Source organism: Danio rerio, chromosome 8, assembly GCF_052040795.2.
Source record: "Danio rerio strain M-AB ecotype USA chromosome 8, GRCz13ab, whole genome shotgun sequence".
NCBI lineage: Eukaryota > Metazoa > Chordata > Actinopteri > Cypriniformes > Danionidae > Danio > Danio rerio.
In genome coordinates, this window is record NC_141028.1 from 630,777 (window position 1) to 650,786 (window position 20,010).

The 20,010-nt window shown below is 37.7% G+C and overlaps 1 protein-coding gene and 1 long non-coding RNA gene across 4 annotated transcripts in view; both read right to left on the reverse strand.

Annotated features, from left to right (window-relative positions):
• Positions 1-19,986, reverse strand: part of LOC141375560 (uncharacterized) — a 137,787-nt gene extending 117,801 nt beyond the window's left edge. The window contains exon 1 of the long non-coding RNA XR_015497539.1: positions 18,901-19,986. This is a non-coding gene — a long non-coding RNA (uncharacterized LOC141375560). The remainder of the gene's footprint in view (positions 1-18,900) is intronic.
• On the reverse strand, positions 5,141-16,277 carry ppic (peptidylprolyl isomerase C). 3 transcript variants are annotated; one of them, XR_015497428.1, is made up of 6 exons: positions 16,078-16,277; positions 14,524-14,637; positions 13,512-13,605; positions 12,129-12,313; positions 7,366-9,665; positions 5,141-7,272 (listed from the first exon to the last, which is right to left on the reverse strand). XR_015497428.1 is itself a non-coding variant. In XM_087264203.1 (5 exons), exons 1-5 carry the CDS (start codon positions 16,180-16,182, stop codon positions 9,537-9,539), a joined length of 627 nt encoding a protein of 208 aa, XP_087120329.1. In that variant the 5' UTR covers positions 16,183-16,277; the 3' UTR covers positions 5,141-9,536. The 3 variants fall into 3 exon arrangements, 2 of the variants coding, with proteins under 2 accessions (XP_087120329.1, XP_087120330.1); XM_087264203.1 differs by having other exon boundaries at positions 5,141-9,665; XM_087264204.1 differs by having other exon boundaries at positions 5,141-9,665; positions 14,524-15,123.
• Positions 19,987-20,010: the final 24 nt, after the last annotated feature.

Here is a 20,010-nt window from a genome sequence, read left to right on the forward strand (position 1 = left end):
TAAATAAAAAATGAAACCATAAATGAAATGAAATAAAATAGTTTTTGCTTTGAAAACACATTATTTAGCTTACTCCAATGGCAGATTCTTGTGCTTGTTTTAAGGGGAAACTCATTTAATTTCGACTCATTATTTCTGAAAACAAGACACTTGTCTGTAAAATGCCTTTTGATTTAAGGAATTTTATATATTTGTCCTAGAAACAATACAAAAATAAATGTAAAAATAAATACTTTTTTTTTTTGGAGTTTTTCCTTTTATTGTATTTGTCTGAGCAAATGAACTCAGCCTCACTCAACAGAAGAGCTCAGATTACAGCATATATCCGCTACTGTGGGATGAATTGCAGCCTGCTCCGTCAGACCCGTCAGTGGGACGATTCCTACTCTAATTAAAAAAATATATATTTTTAAATAATTAACTTATTATTTAAGAGGATGCTTCTTAATTATAGTCTTGTTTCTAATCCAAATATCTAAATTTTCAGCAATCAAGAAGCATTTTCTAGACCGGGGGTGTCATAGTCTATTCCTGGAGGGCCGGAGTCCTGCAGAGTTTAGTTTCAGCCGTTCTTCAACACACCTTTAGGTATCAAACAAGCCTAAATCCCTCAATTAGTTTGATCAGGTGTGTTTAATTAGGGTTGGAACTAAACTGTGCAGAGCTGTGGTACTAAAGGAATTGGCTTTGACACCTCTGTTCTAGACTAACAAAATAATGTAGTCTTATTTTCAGAAATAATGGGTCAAAATGAAGCGACTTGTTCATTAAAACAAGCAAAAGTATCTCACAGTGGGCTTAAGAAGAATAAACTAGAAATATTATTTCTCTTACTACATTGTCAGATTGTTTTGCTTGTTGTTTTATTTTTAACAAAATGTTTTGACTTGTCCAAAATTATGATTCTTCACTTGAAATATTTCAATATTTAGACTACAAACAAGACAAAAACAGAAGAAAATAGATATATTTAACAAAATATAATTAAATGTAACAAGGAAAAAAGTAGATATATAATATAAAAATAATGTATAGATAATATAGATAGATAGATAGATAGATAGATAGATAGATAGATAGATAGATGATAGATAGATAGATAGATAGATAGATAGATAGATAGATAGATAGATAGATAGATAGATAGATAGATAGATAGATAGATAGATAGATATTGCCATATGTTTTGCCATTGTCAGGCGAGTGTGATCAATACCCGCAGTGTAAACTAAAAGCACGAGTGTGTGAGTGTAATCGCAGGTTTTAGGTAAACTTATATCTAAACATTATTAAATCAAGAAGCATTTCCTAAACACATGAAAAACACAGTTTTACTTTCAGAAATTAATAAAGTTTTTCTTTACAACAAGCTTAAAATATGTTAATGGGGTGAGCAAAATAATGTTGTTTTCAGTGATAAATGAATGTAATTCTCCTACTCTACTGGCAATGAAAATCTCACTTAATAATAACCCAATATTTCTGAAAACTAAATATATTTCACCTGCATTTTCGTGCTTCTTAATTTCAGAATGTGTAAATATTTGCACAAGAAACAAGACATAAACTCTAAATTCACGTAAATCCACCAGAAGATAATGTCCACTGACTGACTGACTGACCGACCGACGATCCCCTTACTCACCCCCTTCTCTACACCCAACCAATAGTGTTTTTAAAAAGCACAGATTGACCCGCCCACCCACTTCCATAAACCCAACCGACAGTGTTTTCGAAAGCAATGCTCTCCTGGCCGCCTGATTTTTACCACGTTTTCAGATTTTACCTCATTCTCACCCTGTTATCCTATTGTTTGTTTTATTTTTGGGTCTTTGTTGTTGTCTGAGCTGCTTTTCTTACTTTCAGAATTTGCAGATGCACAAAAAACAAGACATGAACTTTTGCTTCCCTTATTGGAGACGAAATATCAGGAATAACTCGGATTATTTTGCTTGTTTTAAGGAAAAACTCAGTTCATTTCAACTCATTATTGCTGAAAATAAAAGCTAAACATCTCTACTCATCCATTTTTTTTTTTGATATTTGCACTAGAGACAAAGCAAAAACTGTAAGAAAGCTTTAAATTTATTTTATTTTTGTTGCCATTGTCTTGTCAGGCGAGTGTGATCAATACCCGCAGTGTGATCTACAAGCATTAGTGTGTGAATGTAAGCGCAGCTTTTCGATAAACACCGGCTCTATCAGCCGCAGTTTCAGATGTTTCTGCCCGGCTGATTTGTCTGCTCTTGACCTTTCCAGCAAACTGTCCCATCATGCAGCAGGAGCTCCTGAGGGACTCGGATTGGGCTGATAATGAAGCCTGTCATCTGCACTCACCTCCAGCCGGACACACACACACACACACACACACACACACACACACACAGCGCATCGATTCTGAGTTTTCTCCCAGAGCTGCACTTGTTGTCTGGAGATGCAGTAACAGGTCACAGCGGAGCCGTCAGCGTGAGGCGGTGAGTTCAGACTGCAAAACAACACCACTGAAACAAACACCTCTGATTAACACTGAGTTTTACATACTTTAAAGAGGAGCTGTTATCACTTATATAAGATGTTTAAACCTAGTAGTAGTGTGTCTGTCAGCAGCGTGTGAATATCCTCAGCTTTTAATGGTAAACGTGAATTAATTGTATTTTTAAAATCACTCTTGATAAAGGAAACACTTCGATTGTCATTCTCCAACACAGGCTCATTCTGATTACGTACCCCTGTATACATTTCTGAAGAGCAGGAAATATGTCCCAGGAGCTACTTTTTTTTTGTGCAGTTTTTGTTTTCGCAAATCCACCAGAGGCTTTTTAGATCTCACATTTCTCTCGCAAGTGCCATTCACACCTGCTTTTCTTATGTAAATAAATTAAAAAAAGAGTACAGTTTATTCTGATCTATTTTTGTATTGATTTGTATGAATAATTAATGTTGAATAATAATATATTGAATATTAATGTGATTTATTGTATAATATGATGTATTTTTGATATTTTATTTAATTATTATATATAAATATCATTTTTTTTGCTACTTCTATTTACTGTGTTTTTTATTATATATGTATATTACTTTTTATGTAAACTTTATAACTGCTTTGGCAATACATTTATAACAATTGTCATGCCAATAAAGCAATCATTGAATGTAAATTCACCAGAGGCCGCTGTCAACTGACTGACTGTCCGATTCCCCCCCCCCCCCTTCTCCAAACCCAACCAATAGTATTTCACAAAGCACCAATTGACCAGCGCCCACCACCTTTACTAAATTCGACCAAAAGTGTTCTCAAAGCAATCCAGAAAATGAAAAGCCCTCGCAGCAGCCTTATTTTACCAGGTTTTCAGATTTTACCAAGGTCTCACTTTGTTATGTACTTGTGTATTTTATTTTTTGGATTCTGTTTTTGTCCTAGCTGCTTTCAGGGACCGTTCATCGCCTTTTCGCGTGGTCAACTCCTCTCTGCATCTCAAATCCACAGACGTACGTGTCAAGCTACTGGACAATCTGGTAACAGTGGAAAAGCCGTCCATGCAGAGGTAAGCGGTCAGCTGGTAAGTGAAAATACGGACCCTTAGCATTCCTTTTAAAGACGAAATGCAGCTATACGTACCACGGGCTACGTAATTCGCAATCTCCAGAATGTGTATAGAATAAGCCTATGCTGACATTCTCCCTTTCTACTTGTCATCAGAGGGGGAAAGCTCCGCCCATCTCTCTCTCATTAGCATAAACAGCAGCCCTAATGGCCCGCTTCCACTGAGTGGTACAGTAGGGTATGGTTTATGGCCGTTTCCACTGTCAAAAGGCATACCGAACCATACCATGCCACTTTTTCGCCACCCTTTCGAAAGGGTATCAAACACAAGAATGGGTACCAAAAGGTGGAGCTACACGCGCAGCTGAACGCTGATTGGTTACAGAGATACATCACGTTCTTGTAGAGCTTGCCAGAATGAAAACAAAGGAACCGCCATGTTTTAAACACACAGCCGAGACATTACAGCGTAATACTATATAATTATAATAACGAGCCATGGATGATCCAAGCTCAAACAAACCTTGTCGTTGTCTTGATGTACAAACACAAAGCCGAGAAGAACACAATCTGCCGTGTGCTGTTGCTGTTTTACGAGGCTGTTGAAAAGTGCGAGCGGTTTTCGCTTTCTCCAGGGAGTTTGCGATGGCGTCTATATTTAATATGAAGAACTTCTTAAGCTGATAGTAATAAGGTGATTATTGAAGTGTCTCCGACATCTGATCAGTTCAGAAAAGGACAAACAGGAGAGTGAAGTATGAACAAAGGAGAAGCCCGACAACACACAGGAGCAAACTGTTTCAGCAACCTGAATCATGAACACACTGCCATGTTTATCATCCACTTCTGGGCTATTCTGAACTGGGAATGACAGAATGACTCTATAACAGGAGGCTACATGAGCTGCTGAAGATCACACACACAGATGAGAGGTTTGATCTGACTGTGGGCTGTATTTTGTGTTGTTTTGAACCCAAATAAGGACTAAATGTCTGCTGTGTGTAGTTTATCTGTAATTGGTAAAATATGGGAGACTGTAAGGGACAGTATGTGTTCTTATATGTTTATTGTTATTTATTATTATTATTATCATTTATTTATTTAGTTTACATAATTACTGACGTTACAGTAACCTATTCACACTGTCGTTGATCTGCAGTTATAATCAACTCATGTTCAAAAGTTAGTAATAAACATTTATACACAAGTATTTATATGTATGAAGCATCTGTGTTGTGAGAAGTGCTGCTCATATAATATGTGAACGACCTGTATGGCCTTAGTGTTTACATTTATTCGAGTGAGAATGACGTTGAAGGAAACTTTCTGTCATACACCACGCTCACCAAAAGAGTACCATTGGTAATGGAAACACAAGCCTGATAAAGTAGGCCCGTACCGACCCGAACCGTACCGTACTGTACCAGTCAGTGGAAACGGGTCATGAACGAGAAGCAGACGTCCAGACAACATTAGTCCTGTTTGCAATCTGTTGGCGTCGGTAGCTCCGCCCTCTTTGAATTTAAAGCTCTCTTAAAAAAACACACACACACACACACACACTTCTGCATACAAATTAATGATGGAAACACATTTGAGGAGATGATGTTTTATTTTCGGAAAGCACTGACTTCATAAATGTATTAGTCATGCATCTTAAAGGGACAGTTCACCTCAAAATAATAAATAAGTTTGTCATTATTTAATTTGAATCCTTGTTCCAGTTTAAAGATATACTGAAGACTGCTGGGGAAAAACTGCCAGTGAGTTCCCGAGTGTTTTTATTTCCTACTATGGTACATTCCTCTGTAAAGAGTCTTGGTGTCATCTTTGACTCTGAGCTAAAGTTTGATCGGCAAATGAATGCGGTTGTCAAAAATTGTTTTTTCTAATTTATTTATATTGCCAAGCTGAAGTCTGTCCTCTCTGTTGTTCATGCTTTAATCTCTTCTGGTCTGGATTATTGCAATGCATTGTATCTGGGTGTGAGTCAGGCCTCTGTCTCGCGTCTGCAGCTAGTCCAGAACGCAGCTGTTAGGCTCTTAACAGGTACAAAAAGACGAGAACACATTACACCTGTACTTGTTTCTCTACACTGGCTGCCAATCGAGTTTAGAATTCAGTACAAAGTTCTGTTGTGTGTTTATAAATCCCTCCATGGCCTGGCCCCTGAGTATATTTCTGAGCTAGTTATTATGCACCAATCTGTGAGATCTCTTTGCTCTATGGATCGTCTCTATTTGCAAGTTCCCAGATCACGCGTAAAATTTCGAGTGTAGCAGCTCCGAGACTTTGGAACGATCTTCCACTCTCTTTAAAAACAGCTCAAACTGAGTCTTTTAAGAGGTCACTGAAAACACACTTATTCTCTTTAGCTTTTAATCATGTGATGTGAGTTTATGTGTTTTGGTTTTGTGAATGTTTGCATGCGTTTTATATGTTTTATGGACAGCACTTTGGTAATCATTGTGGTTTGTGAAAGTGCTATAGAAATAAAGTGAGTTAAGTTGAGTTGAGTTGTTAGTCAATAGAAGCTTTTATCCAACATTCTTCAAAACATCTTCTTTTGTGTTCAACAGAAAAAAAGAACCAACCTGGAACCCACTGCAAATGCTGAGTAATAAAGCTATAGTATATATAAGGTGGCACGGTGGCTCAGTGGTGTCGCACTGTGGCCTCACAGTAAGAAGGTCACTGGTTCGAGTCTCGGCTGCGTCAGTTGGTGTTTCTGTGTGGAGTTTGCATGTTCTCCCTGTGTTGGTGTGGGTTTCCTCCGGGTGCTCCGGTTTCCCCACAGTCCAAACACATGCGCTATAGGGGAACTGATCAACTAAATTGGTCTTAGTGTGTGCGTGTATATGAGTGCGTATGGGTATTTCCCAGTACTGTGTTGCAGTTAGAAGGACATCCGCTGTGTAAAACACATGCTGGAATGGTTGGCGGTTCATTCCACTGTGGTGATCCCTGATAAATAAGGGACTATATCATTTAGTGTGTTGTAATCTGTTCTGGCCATGTCATGTTGTCCAAGACAAATTTTCCAGAAATGGGGCAATTAAGTATGAGCAATCACAGAAAAGTTCATTAGTGGGTGAACTGTCCCTTTTATGTAAATGAGACACTCTCACTATCCAATCGGCTGTCTTGTGCATATTTAGCTTCATCACAAATGGATTGTAAATAAGATTTGCATGTTGGTAATGATATAAATGATATGATTTGATGTACATCCAAAAACTGACGCAGTACATTTATAAATGAATAATTACAAACCATCAAAACAATACACAGGGACAAGATAGATTTATAAACACCCATAAACCAAGTGTACAGTTTTCTCTTCAAAACAAATATCAAGTCATAAATCCAGCTGATTATAATAGGCTTATAGTCAAATGAAGTGGAGATTTCCAACTAAATTCAAGTATGCGTCTCATATGGCACTCGTAGTCATTTCTGACAGGTTGATTTCTGCAGTGTTGTAAAGTGCTCTGAGTGTTAGTTATGATGTACAAACGCTAAACACTGGAAAATCACAGAAGACAGATCTGTAGAAGAGAAACATAAAACGTGTCTGCATAGTGATTAAGAGGATAATAATAATGAGAAAACACTGATAAACACACGTTGCACTGTAAAAACAATATCTGTAACTTTACGGTTTATTTCCGGCAGCTGGGGTGTGGGAAATAAACCATAAAATAACAGCCTTTAAAGAAATTTACCTTAAAATAACTAATAAATCACAGAAATTTTAATTTAAGTAAATTTCAGTCATTTAATATCCGTTATTTTAAGGTAAATTTCTGTAATTTAACGGCCGTTATTTTGCATTTTTTCTGGCACCCCAGCTCTTTTCTACAGTGCCGATATGAGAACAGATGAAGACTGCATTATTAGTGCATTGTAATTTTTTCTCAAATATTTCCCAAGTGTTGTTTAACAGAGTAAGGAAATGTCCTGGGCCATGGTTGAACAATTACGTCATGGTATTTTATCTCCTAATATTGGTTGTGATCATCGAGATATACAGTTGAAGTCAAAATTATTATAATTATTATTATTATTTTCTTTTTTACATATTTCTCAAATGATGTTTAACAGAGCAAGGAAATGATCACAGTATGTCTGGTCATATTTGTTCTTCTGGAGAAAGTCTTATTTGTTTTATTTCGGGTAGAATAAAAGCAGTTTTTAATTTTTTAAGCACCATTTTAGGAACATTATTATTAGCCCCTTTAAGCTAAATATTTTTCAAAAGACTACGGCAGTGGTTCTCAAAGTGGAGACAATAAGGATGGGTCGCTTGGTGATTTCCTAAAGGCTCATATATTTAATTAAACTATTAGAACTAATATATTTTATCCATAACCAGCAGAATATAATTTTTTAAAACATGTTTAATATATAATTAATATTTAAAAGTTACACAAAAAAAAAAAAACATGCAAATAAAAAGTCATCAGCCTTTCAAAAAGATTTTTACCGTTGGATTGTGACCCCTGGGGTTATTATGCCAGATTAACATCACAGCAATGGTGTTAGTTGCAGCAGACTGATTTAACAGTACAATGTCAAACTTTGAAACCTCTATGGCACTCATATACATTAAAAATAAAGACCACGACTGAATAAGGAGGATCTCCAAGGATCTTCAAGTGGCTCCAAGTCTCCAAAATTAAACCAAGAATGGTCTTGTGCTATAAACATTGGATTAATATTAGAGTAAACAAATGAATAATGATGATTAAAAATAGACTGTTGCACTTTTTTTGTGTCGTCATTAAGCTTGTTTATATAGTTCCTACTGGTGTGTGTGCACCATTGTGTGCGCAATATTTGTATGCTTATAACCACCTCTGAGCATAGAGGTAGTCGCGAGTCACTGGTGTTATTCTAGGGGTCGCAGACTGAAAAGTTTAACAAACCATCGTCATACAATAACTTGCCTAATTACCCTAATCTGCCTAGTTACTCTAATTACCCTAGTGAAGCCTTTACATGTCACTTTAAGCTGTATAAAAGTGTCTTGAAGAATATCTAGTCTAATATTATTTACTGTCATCATGACAAAGAGAAACTAAATCAGTTATTAGAGATGAGTTATTAACACTATTATGATTAGAAATGTGTTGAAGAAATCAGCTCTCTGTTAAACAGAAATTGGGGTAAAAGTAAATCAGGGGGGTGAATAGTTCTGACTTCAACTGTATACAAGTAAACATTAAAAAACAGTTTGCAGGTTACTCATACTGTGTGCAGGAAAAGGCAGTCTTCTGAACTGGATAATGAATTAAACTCCTATGATGTTGCTATGGCACAGGGTAAATGAAGATTTGTTCATCAAACAATAAATAATACACTTCATTCAGTATTTGTTCATGTCATGGAAATAAAGTGTCCGTTATGTGTTCATGTTAACATAATTTAGATTATAATAATGCATTAGTAAATGTGGAAGTATGACTATTAAACTCTGTATTAAAGTATTGTTCATTATTAGTTCATGTTAGTAAGTAGATTAACTAATGAAACCTTATTGTAAAGTGTGACCTTATTTATAAAAAACACATTTTTCACAGTTTATTTTTCATTTATTTTTGTTTGGTTTTAAATGAATTATTTATTTAAAACAACGTAAAAATGCTGTGGTCAATATTATTCGCCCCCTTCATCAATATTAGTGTTAGATTGTCTCCAGAACAAACCACTGTTATACAATGACTTGCCTAATTACCCTAACTTTACCCTAATTACCCTAGTGAAGCCTTTAAATGTCACTTTAAGCTGTATAGAAGTGTCTTGAAGAATATCTAGACTAATATTATTTACTGTCATCATGGCAAAGAGAAAATAAATCAGTTCTTAAAACTATGATGTTTGAAATGTGTTGAAAGATTAAACAGCACTTGGGAAATACAGTATTTGATCATTTGTAAGCAGGGCTGATTCAGCTGTAAATAAAGATAGAGCAGAGCTGTTCACGCGTTCACCATCCCTCCACCTCCACCAGCAGCGGCTCCTTCACTTTAATCTTCCCGCTGTTGACGATCACACACTCGGTGTACGGCAGGTTTCGCTCGTTCGTGTCCTGAAGCTCAATGGTGTGAACCACAGCCTGCAGACAGACCATAATAACACACACACACACACACACACACACACACACACATACACACATACACACACACACACACACACACACACACTCTTACACCTGTTTCTAGTCCAAATATCTACAAGTTTCTAAATCATGAAGTATTTTCTAGACAAGTGAAATATATTGTCCTGTTTTCAGCAATAATGAGGCGAAATGAAGTGAGTTTTTCTATGAACAAGCAAAATAATCTGACAGTAAAATGTACTTATTTTTAGGTTAAAATAGTAAATATATTACAGCAAAGAAATTTGTGACACCACAAAATGAATGATGGAGCATGATGAGAAAAGATGGATTTTCTTATTTCGTCCATAAGAGTCATATAATAATATAAGAGTGATATATTTCAGTCTCATTCAAATAGTGAACAGAAGCTTTCAACCCTAGCCCTGCCTCCCAGTTCGTCTGATTGGTCCACTGCTTTCTTACTGTAAACAGAAGCTTGAAAAACTAACCCCGCCCCTGAGATCTTCTGATTGGTCAACTGCTATCCTAATACTCTAAACAGAAGCTTGCAAAATCTGCCCTGCCTCCCGGCTATTCTGATTGGTCCACTGCTTTCTTAAACAAAAGCTCACAACACTAGCCCCGCCTGACAGTTATTCTGATTGGTCCACTGCTTACCTATTACTGTAAACAGAAGCTCGCAACACTAGCCCCGCCTCTGAGTTCTTCTGATTGGTCAACTGCTATCTTGATACTCTAAACAGTAGCTTGCAAACCTAGCTGGGTTTCCCAGTTGTTCTGATTGGTCCACTGCTTTCTTAAACAAAGGCTCTCAACACTAGCCACACCTCCCAGTTATTCTGATTGGTCCAGTATTTTCTTAAACAGAAACTCTCAACACTAGCCACGCCTCCCAGTTATTCTGATTGGTCCACTGTTTTCTTAAACAGAAACTCACAACACTAGCCCCGCCTCCCATTTATTCTGATTGGTCCACTGTTTTCTTAAACAGAAACTCACAACACTGGCCCCGCCTGACAGTTATTCTGATTGGTCCACTGTTTTCCTGCAACTGTAAACAGAAGGTTGTAACTCTAGCTCCGCCCCTGAGGCCTTCTGATTGGTCCACTGCTTTTTTGCCACTGTAAACGAAAGCTCGCAACACTAGCCCCACCTCCCAGTTATTCTGATTGGTCCACTGCTTTCTTATTACTATAAACAGAAGCTTGCAACACTAGCCCCGCCCCCGATTTCTTCCGATCGGTCAACTGCTATCTTAATACTCTAAACACAAGCTTACAACACTAGCCCCGCCTCTGAGTTCTTCTGATTGCTACTGTAAACAGAAGCTCACAACGCTAGCTCCGCCTCTGAGTTACTCTGATTGGTTGACCACCTTGGTACTGGCAATAATATGCCATGCTAAGTGTCTTAAAATCCATTCACATGCTAGTTATGCCTGTTTCTCGATCACATCTTATCTACCAGGATGCTGACCAGAGCTAGGGCTGTCCCATCTTCAAAGACATTTCAAAGAAAAAAACCCTCCTTTCTGGGACCCACCCACACACACACCACTGAAATGCACTCACAAATTCTCTTCCTTATTACCTCTTTTACTTCTTACACATCTATAAGCCCTTTTCAAGACATTAGACAAACTGAGAATGCATGCATTATGTTTTATGTATTTCTAAAAGTGTCATGGTTGGTGTCATTCTTCTCCATGCGTAATTTTACAGCTCATGATCTAGGACATAGGATGATAACTTGCATGCTTGGTGTAATATTAAATTTCTTAATCAGTCTGTCTTGTGATGTTACAGAACAGCGAGGAGGAACAAAGAAAGTTTCCCACACGACTACTCCTCTCACGCCATTGGTCATTCAGGAGAGACTGGGAGTAACCTGACCAACGCCTTTAAACACCTGTTACACCCCCAAGTCCTCGCAGAAGGCTGCAGGCACAAGGGAAGGCCCGTTCGAGCCTAGGAGGGGTCAGTTGGCGTTTCTGTGTGGAGTTTGCATGTTCTCCCTGCGTTGGCGTGGGTTTCCTCCGGGTGCTCCAGTTTCCCCCACAGTCCAAAGACATGCAGTACAGGTCAATTGGGTAGGCTAAATTGTCTGTAGTGTATGAGTGTGAATGAGTGTGTATGGGTGTTTCCCAGTGATGAGTTGCAGCTGGAAGTGCATCCGCTGTGTAAAACATATGCTGGATAAGTTGGTGGTTCATTCCACTGTGGCGACCTCGGATTAATAAATGGACTAAGCCGAAAAGAGAATGAATGAATGAATGAATGAATGAATGAGGGTCCACTCAGATGAGAAGTTATTGTTGTATTTATTTTTTTAAATTAACTATAAGAAAATTCTGAACTTTCATATTAATAATAACCTCTTATTGATCATTAATATTTATAAATTGAGCTAATTTTGCTACCTGTGTGTGTATGTTTCGGCCCGCAGAAATCTTACCATCCCCTCCAGGACTTTTCCGAAGACCACGTGTTTTCCATCCAGCCATGGCGCTCTGGCTAGCGTGATGAAGAACTGTGAGCCGTTGGTGTCGGGCCCAGCATTCGCCATGCTCACCCAACCAGCCCCCAGATGCCGGAGCCGGAAGTTCTCATCCGCAAACGTGTTTCCATAGATGCTTTTACCTGAACCACACAACAATGCAGATAAGAGCCACCTCATTTAATACGGATGATCTTCTGCAACTCTGAATCTGCCACATCAGGTTTGACTTAAAGTACAACTATATTCATAACTAACCATGTTGGTTCTTTTAACTCACATTTCTGAACAATTCATCACCAAAGATTAGGTCTGTCTGAGGCATTGGCCACGCCCCTTCAGCTGTCAGATTTGACAACAAACAGTAATGGTGAGGCGGAGGAGTCTGTTAGGTTGTCATATCTCTCCCCAAACCTTTTTCCCCGCATCTTTCTGAATGAAACACCCACTTTACTACGTCCAATCGGCTCGCAGTTTAAAAAAACAAGCCACGCCCACTGTTTTCTTATTTAATATTTTGTTTTTCTAGGAACTGTGTCCTAATACAAAAAAAAAAAAAATAAACGTCTGCAGCTTCCGGATCATGCACACTTTAAAGGTGCTGTATGTTTTTGACTGCAGATATTTAAGACGCATGCTGTGTTGTGAAACAATGCTGAAGTCAAAGTTGTTCTGCTTTGAATATGTGTGTTCCATGTCAGAACATCTGTCTTTGTTTTGATCTCTATAGCTCCGCCCACTGCCAGTATAGCCAATTACATTTCAGACCTCCTGTTGCCTTGGTGGGAAATGCGCCATATTTCATGTCAGTCTTGAAATGAGATGCATGTTCAGAGTTATATAGGTGGTTTTTAATTGGCAAATAATTTAAAAAATTACAAACGTAAACATTAGCTGTGGGTGGCGCAGTAGGTAGTGCTGTCGCCTCACAGCAAGAAGGTCACTGGTTTGAGCCTCGGTTGGGTCAGTTGGTGTTTCTGTGTGGAGTTTGCATGTTCTCCCCGTGTTGGTGTGGGTTTCCGTGCTCTGGTTTCCCCCACAAGTCCAAAGACATGTGCTATAGGGGAATTGGGTAAGCTAAATTGTCCCTAGAATATCTGTTTGAATAGAAGTGTATGGGTGTTTCCCAGTACTGGGTTGCAGCTGAAAGGGCATCTGCTGTGTAAAATGTATGCTGGATAAGTAGGCAGTTCATTGCGCTGTTGTGACACCTGATAAATAAAGGGACTGAGCCAATGAATGAATGAACTGCAATATGAATACATTTTCACCAGATGACTTGAATGGCTCATTATGGAAATAATTACTAATTTTCAAAATCCAGGAGATCATGATCCTCACCCCCTGTTCCATCTCCAGCAGTGAAATCTCCTCCCTGGATCATGAAATCTTTGATAACTCTGTGAAACTTGCTGCCTTTATAGCCGTAACCCTTCTGGAGAGATGGAGAGAGAGAGAGAGAGATGATCTGTGTTATGCACACACACACACACACACACAGCGTTGATCATAAATGAGTTCACCCGTCACAGATCTCTCTTTCACAATCATATTTTGTACAGGATGCTTTACAGTAATATAATTGGGGTGGATTTAGTAATTTGGAGGCCCTTAGAAATTCCAGCCAACAGTTCTAATACCCACCCTTTGTAGTTTTATTTATTTATTTCTAATTTATTATTATTTTTTTTTTTTATCACACTTAATTTCTGTCTTAGTGCAATCTCTACATTTAATATAATGTGTTTTCCTGAAGTGAATTCACAACTAAAAATAATAAATAAATACATAATTTTCATCTGATTTGGCTGAATTATAGCCAAATTACACTGCCAAATGAGTTCAAATGTGCTTTAAGGACAGCAGAGGGAATGTTTTGGAGTGGCCATCACAAAGCCCTGATCTCAATCCTATAGAACATTTGTGGGCAGAGCTGAAAAAGCTTGGGCGAGCAAGACAGCCTACAAATCTGACTCAGTTACAGCAATTCTGTCAGGAGGAATGAGCCAAAACTCCTGCAAACTATTGTGAGAAGCTTGTGGAAGGAGACCCAAAACATCTGACCAAAGTTATACAGTTTAAAAGCAAAGCTAAAATATACCAAGGAAATGTGTGTAAACGTCTGACTGTCTAGAAATTAATAAAACATTTTCTCATTATTCTGGCAATTAGCCAATGTAAATCATTTAGGTAATCCTGACAGACCAAAAATGTTTAGTATCATTTACCGTCATACATTAAAAAAAAAAAAAGTTATGTTCCTTTTTTTAGAGTACATGTAAACTTCTGCTTTCAACTGTGGATGTATGTATGTATATATATGTATGGTTAAAGTTAGGATGCAGAGTTTTACCTCTCCAGTGGCCAGAGACACAAAGTTCTGTACGGTCAGAGGAGCTACTTCACCAAACAGACCAATCACGATCCTGCCAACCTCATGACCACCCACGGTGATGTCGAAAAACACCTGCAGCACACACACACACACACACACACACACACACACACACACACACACACACACACACACATTAATATACAGACACATTCATACACACAAACATTCATAGACACAGACACACATGTTCAAAAAGACATGTTAGACACACACAGACCCACACACACACAAATGCACACACAAATACAGGCACGTACATCCAAACACACATGTATACACACTTACGCACACATGCATACACACATATATGCACACACAAATACAGACATATCCATACAAACACATTTATGTACACATGCATGAACACACGCATACACACATGCATATACACACAAACACAAACAAATACAGACACATGCATACAATCACACATGCATAAACAAACACATACACACACAGACACACATACACACGCATATACACACACAAATACAGACACATGCATACAATCACACATGCATAAACAAACACATACACACGCATATACACACACAACTACAGACACATGCATACAATCACACATGCATAAACAAACGCATACACACACAGACACACATACACAAGCATATACACACACAAATACAGACACATGCATACAATCACATATATGCATACATACACATGCACACACACAGAGCAAGAGCTAAGTGTACAGTTTGCTAAATATCTGAAGACATTATACACCGTATGCAATCAGACTATTTAAATAATATTAAATAACCCTTCATTTAAGGTGTCTTTACACAAGCTCCATGTATTACTACAGTAATTACACACAACTTATCTGCAATATTAATCATATAGTAAGTACACCCAATTTTCATAAATTTCTTTTTAAATATTTTTTTCTTGACTTTATTTGTTGGTTAAATGTTACAAAGAAAAAAAACACTGATCATTTTAAATTATATAACTTAATAAAAAACAAAATGGACATTTTAAGTAGCATTTAAAATACGTTTTACTGTTTGTTGAATTGTTTTGCTTTTACTCCTGTTGATATTGCACCATAAAAGACAATATTGTGTAATTATACAGTACTGTCGAGAGGTGCACGCGATAGTTTTCCACCACAAGATAACCCAAACATTTATTTTGATTTATAATTTTATTTTTCAGTCACAACACATGAGGATGTCATTCTGAATAATTGCCTTTTTTATAAAAAAAAATGCATAATATTATTTGGAATAACTACAGAATTGAAACACTGCCATCACCAACTCTTATTTCAGTGTGCCTGAAACTCCTCAAATGTGACGCATTCCAGTGAAGCGCGTCGCGTCAAGAAGAACGCAATGAACAGACGCATGCGCACAGCACACAGCGATTTGTACTTAAATAGCGATCGGCTGTAGGTTTAGTTTGTGTGTGTGTGTTGTGGATGATGATTAGGATGATGATGGTTGTGTAGTGTTTGCAGAAGATGCTGCAGGACGCGCGTCTCACCTTGTCCGTCACTTGCGGTCCCGTTCGCGTTTTAAAATCAATCGCGCTGCTTAAACACGGCAGACCGAGGAGAGAAAACGCGTGCCAGAGCCGAAACCGCTGCATCTCTGACTGAATGTATGAATATAAGGGTCTGAGTGTTATTAGGCTGAAGAGAATCTGCAGATTCCTTGCGTCTTCCTGTATGACGCTCCTCCTCCAGCGCGCACGCGTCATGACGCACAGTGTCGGAGGAATACACTCAATACTGTACAAGGATGGCGGAGAGTAGCAGCACTTTGTGCATTTCTTTTCATAATGACAATATATTAAACCCACATCAATCAGATACTCGCCCACATTGGCATAACATGTACATATGATAACATCAAAATCAGAACAAGCTTTATTGTGTTTTCCTGACAGAAGTCAACAGAATGACAGTGACAGAGCAAAAACACAGACAATGCAGGAATAAAATTAAATACACAATTTGACATGCATGTACAGTATCTAATATATCAGGCCCTATAGCCACACTGCAAAAATGCTTTTTTAGATTTTCTGTCTTGTTTCTAGTCAAAATATCTACAAATTCTTAAATTAAAAAGCATTTTCAACACAAGCAAAACATATTGTCTTGTTTTAAGAAATAATCTGCCAAAATGAAGTGAGTTTTTCCTAAAATCAAGTTAAATAATCTGCCAATGGGGTCAGGAAAATAATCCTGTTTTTCAATTTGTGATAAGATTATTTTGCTGACGCCATTGGCAGATTATTTAGCTTGATTTTAGGAAAAACTCACTTCATTTTGGCAGATTATTTCTTAAAACAAGACAATATGTTTTGCTTGTCTAGAAAATGCTTCTTGATATAAGAACTTTTAGATATTTGGACTAGAAACAAGACAAAAAATCTAAGTAAAAAAAGCATTTTTTGCAGTGCATGGGTGGGTTCGGGTGGTTCAAAAGACCCACACCCCACTGACGAAGGTCCAGAATTTGTCTCATATACATTACTCCCAAAATCAGAGGGGAATAATAGCTGGATAACAATCATGTAGTAGTGCATAAACCTAACCATAAGCATAAAACGAAAATAAACGGTAAACGTACCCCTAAGTCTGATTGGGATATTGTTCAAAGATCAACATAGATGTTAATTCAAAAGCACGAGGGTGAAATTAGGTTGTCGACGAGGGTATGAGTATGACAGTAGACTAATGTTCTAATCCAGGTGGGTCTAATCATGTGTGCGTCCCAAGCTGTTCTATCTGGTTCTGATTGCCCTTTTCTCGACCCCCATACTATGCTGGCTCTAAAGGTCCTGTGTTCTGACCACCGGATTGTGTTCTAATCTAACTGGTTCTGTCTGTCATTAGTATGCAGATTCCAATAGTTTGAATTGGATTGTTGCATTTGATTTTGTTCAGAGTTACTTTCAAGTGTAGAAAAACATGTGCTTTGTTGACCAATCTCCAGTCCATAATTGACTAGTCCGGCATTAGTTCTGAAATGTGTGGTTGTCAAGCTAGCTGTCTGGATTCAAACTCTTACAACATGCGCTGTTATGGTAGTTTTAATGTGGAAAAAGTAAGTGGATCAGTTTACCCCGGCTGGTTCACTTTAACACTTTGATTTTTCTTATCTGTCTCAGTTTACCCCGCAGCTGGGGTAAAGTGAGACACAAGAAAACTTTTTTAAAACAATCATATTTTCACTTTTCTTTATCCTAAATACAGTCTGATGAATTCCCTTGCTAGAAAACATTCTGAATTAACGAGAAATGTGTTAATTTTACTGATATATAATTTTAGCTGGCTTACAGGGGAGCAAATGTAAAAAGTGTCTCACTTTACCCCGCTCTCCCCATACATCAGCTCATGTGTCCTATTTTGACTGCTATGCCATCATAAATTATGAAAATCACCTATCTAAGAAGGTGACGCGGTGGCGGAGTGGGTAGCACGTTCGCCTCACAGCAAGAAGGTTGCTGGTTTGAGCCTTGGCCACGTCAGTTGGCATTTCTGTGTGGAGTTCGCATGTTCTCCCCATATTCGCGGGAGCTCTGGTTTCCCCCACAGTCTAAAGACATGTGGTATAGGTGAATTGGGTATGCTAAAAAATTGACTATAGTGTATGAGTGTTGCGGCTGGAAGGGCATCCGCTGCGTAAAAAATATGCTGGATAAGTTGGTGGTTCATTCCGCTGTGGTGATGACAGATTAATAAAGTGACTGAGCCTGAAAAGAAAATGCAAACTATTATTTATTTTCATCCCACATCTGTGCAAGAAAACATACAGTCTGACAAAAGTGAAGTCATCGTTCACTGCTGACACATTTTACAAATTTTACAATTCTATAATTCTCAAACCTTATTCATGACAGAATATGACCAATAAAAAGGTGTGAAGCACCAAAGGAGGCCCATATCAAGTTAATTTAAATTCTGTTTGAGCTGTTGTTATCCATGAATTTTCCATTTCTTTTTACAAGAGAAAAATCTAGAGGAATTGCGTAGCTCTACATTAATATTGTTGCTTGTTTACTTGTTTTTTATTTTTGTTGAAATGGCCAAATTTGAAGATTTGTACCTAATAAATGAACATAAGCTGCAGTTTTGACAAATTGTATATATTTTTCTTGATGAATCATGTAATACATCTTTAAGGAAATGTTTTGATACATTAAAAAGTTTGGTTCTGATGACCGTCCGACCAGCTATTTAAACAAAAAGTGCTTAAAATGTCATTGAAATGCAGTGTTTAAACCTCATAATTAACAGGAAAATGAGGCGAATAACTGCAAGGTCCACTTTATGACAATAAAACCCCCAATTACTACAGTTGTTGTTACCATAGCAACTGCAGAATCACCACAACAGATCAAATACTATAGCTGTTGTGTTACCATAGCAACTGTAGAATCACCACAACAGATCAATTACTACAGTTGTTGTTACCATAGCAACTGCAGAATCACCACAACAGATCAAATACTATAGCTGTTGTGTTACCATAGCAACTGTAGAATCACCACAACAGATCAGTTACTACAGTTGTTGTTACCATAGCAACTGCAGAATCACCACAACAGATCAATTACTATAGCTGTTGTGTTACCATAGCAACTGTAGAATCACCACAACAGATCAGTTAATACAGTTGTTGTTACCATAGCAACTGCAGAATCACCACAACAGATCAAATACTATAGCTGTTGTGTTACCATAGCAACTGTAGAATCACCACAACAGATTAGTTACTATAGTTGTTGTTACCATAGCAACTGCAGAATCACCACAACAGATCAAATACTATAGCTGTTGTGTTACCATAGCAACTGTAGAATCACCAGAGCAGATCAGTTACTACAGTTGTTGTTACCATAGCAACTGCAGAATCACCACAACAGATCAATTACTATAGCTGTTGTGTTACCATAGCAACTGTAGAATCACCACAACAGATCAGTTACTACAGTTGTTGTTACCATAGCAACTGCAGAATCACCACAACAGATCAAATACTATAGCTGTTGTGTTACCATAGCAACTGTAGAATCACCACAACAGATTAGTTACTATAGTTGTTGTTACCATAGCAACTGCAGAATCACCACAAAAGATCAAATACTATAGCTGTTGTGTTACCATAGCAACTGTAGAATCACCAGAGCAGATCTATTATTATAGTTGTTGTTACCATAGCAACCGTAAAATCACCATGAGAGACCAAATACTATCATCATTTTGTTACCATAGCAACTGTAGAATCACCACAAAAGATCATATACTATAATCGCTGTGTTACCATAGCAACTGTAGAATCACCACAACAGATCAATTACTACAGCTGTTGTGTTACCATAGCAACTGTAAAATTACAACAACAGATCAAATAATATAGTTGTTGTGTTACCATAGCAACTGTAGAATTCATTCAAGTGCTTTAA